Raw genomic sequence first — 8276 nt, 5'->3', positions numbered from 1 at the left:
GGAAATCCCACGGGAACGGGAACATGCTAGAAAAACCGCGGGTCTAAGTTTCCTGCAACTACGCGGGTATAGCCGCGGGCGGATAGCTAGTATTTTTATACAAGTACACCGCTATAAGCGCAATCACTTCCATGCAAACATGAATTTCATTTTAGCGATTAGACGGAACGCGTTATTGTTTAAGAGCACGAAATTATAAGATTTTTTTTTTAATAATGTGTGACGACGACGTCGTGAAAGCGCCGCACGTTATTATTTATTCATTCGATGTTTATACAGCGAACAGACTCATTACAATGCGTTTATTGCAGGAAGCGGTTCGATACCGTTTGCTCAGTGTAACGTCTCTCCGCTCGATATAATTCTTTTATTGGATAGATATGATAATTAAATATGACTTCCACTTTGGTGTTGATTTTGAGATCCGAGCTTGGGTTTTAATCATACTAATATTATAAATGCGAAAGTTTGTAAGGATGTGTGTGTGTGTGTTTGTTGCTCTTTCACACAAAAGCTAATGAACCGATTGCAATGAAATTTGGTACGTAGACAGCTGGAGAACTGGAATAACATATAGGCAACTTTGTATCCCGATATTTCTACGTGATACGGATTTACGTAGGTGAAAGCGCGGAACGCAGCTAGTTTTTTACAATTGCGTCTGGTTGGTTTTTAAGAAGTTTTGTTTGTTGTATTTTTTCTATTTCGTTATTTCTTTTAATTAGTAAAAATAAGTCATTTATTTGCATATGAACTTAAGGAAGGTTCGTATAAATAATTATCATGTTAGGCGCAAATTTGTAGAATAAGTAGAAACATATCGTGGTATGAATGATTAATTGCCATGTTAGATTGCATTTTACTACTCTGATTGTTTTCACAGTCTTAACGTTGAATGTATATAGTTCTTGATCTATTATTAAGAAATATCATAGTATATTTTTTTCAGTTTATGTAGCACATGCTTATTTTCAATAATTATGAAGTTCAAATAAATACATAATTTGGGTATTTTATTACTATAAATAATTAATATTTCGGTTCAAAATGCCATATAATATTTAATCCCACCCAGTCTCGAGACTTTTCTGTTGCACCAATTAAATTGAAATTTCTGAAAAACTTTTCACGTTATTTCAGTCAACTAGATCTTCGCCGTTTGAATTTTTAATCACGCACGTTATAAGTTGAACCTCACTAAAATTCTCACTATAAAATTTAAAACAACACGAGAATTGTAGTAGAAAAACCATTTTTTTTTTCAAATTATTAATTAGTTATATTTAAACATTAAATACTATTTAAGGTTTTATTCCACATATCAATTATAAGTTTCTCCAACACAGCGGCCGAGGTGCCCTCGTGCTACACGGGGGAGTCGTGGCGGGGAGTGACGCTCGAGGAGTTCACCGGGTGCCAGTGGAACCTGGCCAACAACCGGCAGACACGCATGTTGGCGGACCTGGCGCTGGTCGGCTGCTACAACGGCACGCTGCGACACCGCACCAGCGATATAGACCGGGTGCTGCTGGCGTCCGCGAAGCGAAACCTGGCGGCGATGTCGTATTTCGGGCTCACCGAGTTTCAGAAGGTTTGTGGTGTTTGGGGACTTTTTTGCGATTTTGAACGTTGATGATTGTAAATCAATATATAAAAAAAGAAAGAAGGGCGGGCCGATTTAGGTAGTTTTGGTTTTGATGCATTAATAATAGGTCAAAAAGTTTTATAACATTAATAATGAGGAAAATGTGTCAAAAAATGGTTCTATGGCGTTGCGAGCAGATTTTGGGGAAAGTTATTCTTATTTATGGTTGGGGGTATTTTTTTAAGATAAAGAAAACTCGTTTAGTGATTTTAATCTTGTCCAATTTAATTGATTAACTTAATAGTATCACGTAAAAAGATTGATGGAGGCACGCAAAATCCACAACTACCGCCGCATAAATTTACCCTAATACATTTAGTTTTCCTCGGTAACTGTTTATCCTCATACATTATACATCAGTCAGATGGTTATAAGTACCTGAAGTCCGAGTTCGAAAGCGAAATGCGCAAAAGTCGCATCGATCATAGTTCTGCGACGCTTCGCTTGGTAATGTGCGCGAGTTATGTAAGCGGGTCGGCTAATGACGAAAAGCCATTCGAGTCCAGTGACCCTGACAGGGGATAAGTGCAATTATTTGCACTCGACTCATTGTTCCTGTCTGTAGGTGCATTTATCGTTCGCCACCAGCACGACTTTGGTCTGTGAATACTTAGCGCTCGTTGTGATTTTGTGCCGTTCTATGATGTGTTGGAAGAATATAATTACTGCTCTGAGAATTAAGACGTTTTTTGAAACGCTCCTATTGGATTTTTGTATAGATGTATGTTTGTAAGTAACCAATTCTAGCCTTTTGACCAAATTTAAGCGGACAGTTTTAACAAACAAACTTTGTACAGTTATTGAGATTCAGGTGACAATACAATAATTTCACAAGTTATTATTATACAGGATAATTTATATGTTTATATTACCTTTTTATTTACTCTGAAAAAGACTAAGTGAGACAATTTATATGATTTCATCAGTCAAGCGCGTTTTTAGTTTATTTATTAATTATATTTTGTTCGTTTTGAAAGAATATTAAAATTTTATCGAGGGGCGGTTTTATTTAATTTTCGTGGTACTATAGTGATGCCTTACACTATGTAGCAACGTCGGTAATCAAATTTTGAATTAAAATTAGAATTCAAACAATACGCAATAGCAATTTTCTCATTTTTCAAATGCGTATACATTGCGTCAAATAAAATAACGGTAAAAAATAGTGACCAAGGTTACCTAAAATTCAACAAATGCTAGTATTGAATATCACAAGCATTCAAGATCGAAGGTTACCTACACGTCATTCGTCATTCATTAATATAATTAGAATCAAAACAGCTCACTTCATTCGATCCATTCCACGCATAATTGCTTGCATTGCTAGAAGGTCATAGTAAAATATTTATCACGCTGAAGTACAATTGTGTCCATTTAATTCTCATTGAGTAGAACTTATTACGCTTGCAAATATGTTCAAATTAATATCCGCTTCAAAGCAACTTAATTTTATTACTGATAAGTGGTTTTGCATATTCATGTGGATCGTAAATGGCAACGATTATTATTATTAACATGCGCTATTGTTACGTAAGAGGATGCTATTTTTGTTATAGAAATTTTAGTTAGGCCTGCTCTAGAATTCAGTTATGAATTATTAATGTGGGAATAGAGTGGGTAATTCTTATCGAAGGTCACAGGAAAATGTACACGTGTTCGGTGAAACCTTAAGCAGGCTTCTTCCAAAGATAATTAATGCTCCTGTGTTAAGGCAGTGATTTTGAATGTTTTTTTTTTATATTTAATGGCATATAGTACCTACGGTAGGTACATCGTCACTAAAAGTTTCTGCGTTTTCTAGCTTGGGCATTCATTTTTATAGTCTTCCGAAGACATCTCCGTCATATCAATTTATAAGCATAATCCTTACATAATACATAACTTTTTTTTTTTAATTTAGATATAGTCCATATCTGGGACATTAATAGCGTATGCCTCCATCAAGTTTTCTTTAACGATTGAATCAATTCTTCCAAAGCTCCATCGTAACCCAAATATTTTCAGTGGTTCAGATGCAACGTAGCAGACACTATGTTACATTCCGAAGCAATTCGTTACTTTAGTGTTCATAATATTACGATCGATGGTAATTGATGCATTCAATAAAGTCGAGATGCACTCCTCATTTATCAGGTTAAGAAATGGTAACTGTCTCAGATATCCAATATGTTTTGGTAGACATATTACAAAGAAATTCTTGTGACTCTAGCAAGAAGGCATATTTGTCAGCACTTGAAATTTATTTATGTCATAAGTGGCCAACTGAGCTAGTCTGGTGGTCCGCCTGATGGTAAGCAATCACCGTCACCCATGAACATTCGCGAGATAGAGGAAAGGAAAGGAAGGAAAAAAGAATTGACGACTGAAAAGCAGGAAGGTACGGGGAAGGTTGAGGAAAAGGAAACAGGCCTCCGGCTCCTCCACTTATCGTACAGAACACAGCAGCATGCTACTATATCACGCCGGCTTTCTGTGGGGGTGTGGTACTTTCCCGATGCGAGCTGGCCCAATTCCCACCGAAGTGTGCTCAACTCCCGCATGAAATAAACTTAAAAAAAAAAACTGCTTCTGACAGATATCGCAGTACGTGTTCGAGGAGACGTTCAACCTCCGTTTCGCGGTGCCGTTCACGCAGCACAACGCGACCGTGTCGGGCGCGACGCTCGCGGCGCTGTCGCCCGCGCAGGTCGCGCACATCAAGCGGCTCAACTCGCTCGACCTCGAGCTCTACGAGTTCGCCAAGAATCTCATGTTCAAGAGGTACGTGTGGTGTATTATGGTGTGTAAGTGTGCGTGTGTGTGTTTGTGTGTGTGTGGGTATACGTAAACTCTAAAGTAGCAAGTAACTAAGTGCACTTAATAATTTTTAATCTTCGGCCATACGTGTACATAGAAGTGGAACATGCTAAGGCCTTTGTGTATAAAAATAATTGTTTTAATTTGAAAGTGTTTTTATCATGTCAATAGTTAAAATCACAATCTACGATCACGTAATATTACTGTGGCATCGAATCCGCTTTTGTAAGGAGAAGAGGTAAAGGCGAACTTTCCTTATTTTATCTTTCTTTGACATTACACAGAGGATTGATTTACACAGGCGAAGATATAATAGTTATATTTTCGAGAGATCGTTAGGACCATACAAAGCCAAATCATAGTCTTATAAAATATTTTGTAGAGAAAAATTCGCTGAAAAATCCTTGTATCTTTTGGTATTAACATAATGTTATCATTGGCAATGCCCAATCTTACCTTAATACTATAAAATTACTTAGCAAATTGAATGCAAATATCTTGCTAATCTGATTAAGGCTTATCAAGACGCAACCTATATTTAAAATTAGGTACGTATTAATATGGAAATTCTCCCATTTTCATATCTTTCGAAATCCATTGATGATAAATGATCCAATAAGATTAGATGCAGATCAGGCATTGAAACATCAGTTATTCGTGTTCCCTAAGGTTCTAATGTATTTTTGTTTCTATTTTTTAAAAAGGAACCAATCCTCCTTTTATAAAGTCCACTGATTCGTTAGCGTTCGAATTGTAAATATCAACCAACACAGTCTTAATGTGACCTCAGGATCCACCTGTAGACACATTAAAAATTGCATTATTATCGGTCTAGTCGTTTGGGATGGGTTCAATTATGAACACACACTCAAAAGAAATACACATATAAAGATAATTAACGGCGAGTAATATGTAACATTTAATTATAAAAATTACAGTCACTATGTTATAGTCATTATAATATAATAGTACTCTTGTTAGCTTTTAATTTAAGCGTTTAATTGCTCTTCAATGTTATCACGCTTAGATTCAAACGGGTTTATGTCTGGGCAAAGATAACTTTGTCTAAGTGTTTAAACTGTAAACGTTATGTGTATTTCGCGTTTATTATCTAATTTTGTTCTTTGTAATGCCCACACTTCTCTAATGCAATGTAATTGTCTATGGAAAATAACCATCAAATAGATGCAAATACCCGTATAGTTTTATAGCATTATGCTATTGATAAATTATACAGAAAGTTGCGGAGAATCTTGACAAATTAATTTGTAGGATACCATTATATTATATTAAAGAAGCCTAAAAAATAAAGATATAATTTCCTTCATTAAATTAACCTATTAAATTCCAAGCATTATGTCAGAGGTACAAGAACGGATAGGAAGTTTCTTAGAAAATGTAAATTAGACTTAACTACTGAAAATTGGATAGAGTTTCCATTCTGAAACTATGGTGAAATTATGAGGGCAGTTGATATAATCTTGTACAGTTCTAAGAACTGTGGAAACCCTAGCTCCCTTCCCGGGTTTCTTTCTCAGAAGGCACTTGACTTAATTATGGCAGGCTCTAATATGCTTTCCATTAGCAATGTTAGTTACACGAACATGCACCTCTTTGACGTTCGAATGTACAATGAGACGCCACGATCCGAGCCGCAGTAATTGTAATTGCATTCCCCATTATAAAATTCTTTGACGAGCGCTTAATTAGCAGAGGGAAAGTCTCTTCACCAATAACACAGCTAATTGCAACAAAAGCCTCATTCATTTCGATTAAAGTCAGTTTTATCTTAATCAAAAGAGCGTTTAACTGCACTCGGAGCGGTTATCTCGAACAAAGCTCGTTTAGTGGCGATATAATCACAAGCGGCTAGCTTCAAGGAACCCAACGCTTTACCCCGCTGCTGCGGTCTTCAATTAGTCGTGCGCCGTGTCGCTGATGCGCGTTTAATATCAATTTGATAAGATCATTTGCTACTTTATTTTTTGTTTGATTTAATTGCAATTCGCTCTCGTTTAGTTAAGATTTTATATGTAAAAGAGTAAGAAGCAATTGATGGTATCGATTAATTATATAAATATAATCACATAATCATTTAGTGTTGTAATGTTAAATTATGTAGTGTAATTTAATGTTTTTATCATAAATATATTATATTAGATAATTTAATATATATAATAAATAGATGATAAAATCATTACAATTGTATAACAAAACTGAAGTTTGGTGTTCCTTATTTCTCATGCCCGAATTTTCCTGTCATTGTACTGGAAATTTTGTAGTAATTTTAGTCTTTTGATTTGAAAGCCATGCCGCCAAGTTTGCTCAGTATTGGCCAACTTTTATCTCCCTGTTTTCCTATGACAGATATATTAAAACACTTTCGTCCACTGTTTGTGCATAGTCTTCCAAGTGTCCGAGAAATATTCCTTTTGACACATGAAATTGACGCAGGTGCTATTGATATTATTTCGCCTTCACGTCTATATGTACATAAATAAATGAACCTCGTACGAGGTATAAATAGGGTACTCTATATATCGTTGGGCTTTAATTTTCCTCCGAAATTCAGGTTAATAAATGTCATTAACTACTAGTTTACTTACATTACTAGTTTAAGTTGGTTTAACAATTGAAGTAATATATTGAAGTAAAAGAAGTAATATAAGGTATGGAGAAAAAAAATGGTTGTCGCCCGCGGTGAAGTAATACCAAACAGTTTTCTTTCCTGTGGCACTTCTGGGAAATCTATATCGGGTCCTATCTCGGTTCTCAAACTACATTTGTACCAAATTTCTATCTAAATCGGTTCTGTGGTTTAGGCGTGAAGGAGAGACAGGCGGAGCAGAGCAATCCTTTCGTATTTAAAATACTAAGAGGGATTTTACCCAATCAAACTTACCAGTTGTCAAATAAATTTTTAACTATACATTTTCAATCTCTTTACATTGTGGCTTGAATTATATCCATTATCGCAGATTCGAAGCGTTAAAGAAACGGGACAGTGATTTCGAGTTCCGATGGCGGCACCTCGGCGAGGTCGCGCCACGGAACGGCGTCACCGAGTTCGACTGGGACAGCAACATAGAAGACGCCACCACCGAGAAGAACAAAGCAGGCAAGTAATGCCGCCTTTGTTTTAGAAAGGGCATGGCGTAATGCCGCCGTTGTTCTAGAGGAGACAGTAATGCCGCCGCCGTTCTAGAAAGGGGACCGAGTAATGCCGCCGTCGATCTAGAAAGGGGGAAGCGATAGTGAAAAATGGAATTTCGCGTCTTCTATGATGTACGGTGGGGTTCAAAACCCCGCCCGAGTGCGTCGTTAGCTATAAGAAAATTATTAGTAAATTGTCCTGTGTTGGTAAAAAATTGTGTGATCTATAAATATGATTATAATTAAAGATAATGCCAATGAAATTATCCAATTCACTTCAAATATATACTGAAATAATTATAGTTTAATTTACATAATATTAAAAATGAACAAGGTCACACTATTTTTACCAAATACAAAGGCAGCAAAAAATATATGTCGGTGACGTCACACGGGTGGCATAGATAAGTTATTGATTAAAAGTTATATTCGTCGAGTGCATTCGCTAGTCATTCGATAAATAATCACCCTTCGTGAACAAGTTGTATACATTCGTTAGCATTTAATTTTTATAAATAACTTCTACGACAGTTGTGAAATATATTCTGTACAAAAAATATACCTGAAAATGAAACCTGACAGCTATTAATATTATTTAATTTCAATATGGCAATCTCAACATTCGTAATTTAGTGTTGCAATGTACATATTTGTTTTAAGGCATTTATTTTTAATGTTTTTT

At 35.8% G+C, this 8276-nt stretch overlaps 1 protein-coding gene across 1 annotated transcript in view; it reads left to right on the top strand.

Moving 5' to 3' along the window:
* LOC119830035 (heparan-sulfate 6-O-sulfotransferase 2) overlaps nt 1-8270 on the top strand; it is a 77537-nt gene extending 69267 nt beyond the window's left edge. The window contains exons 6-8 of the mRNA XM_038352865.1: nt 1347-1591; nt 4221-4405; nt 7420-8270. Coding sequence (XP_038208793.1) covers nt 1347-1591; nt 4221-4405; nt 7420-7567 — 578 coding nt within the window. The 3' untranslated portion in view covers nt 7568-8270. The remainder of the gene's footprint in view (nt 1-1346; nt 1592-4220; nt 4406-7419) is intronic.
* The last annotated feature ends 6 nt before the right edge of the window (nt 8271-8276 follow it).

This window comes from Zerene cesonia, chromosome 11 (assembly GCF_012273895.1).
Source record: "Zerene cesonia ecotype Mississippi chromosome 11, Zerene_cesonia_1.1, whole genome shotgun sequence".
NCBI lineage: Eukaryota > Metazoa > Arthropoda > Insecta > Lepidoptera > Pieridae > Zerene > Zerene cesonia.
The sequence above is the reverse complement of the archived record's forward strand: the minus strand, read 5'-3'. Positions and strand labels throughout refer to the sequence as shown.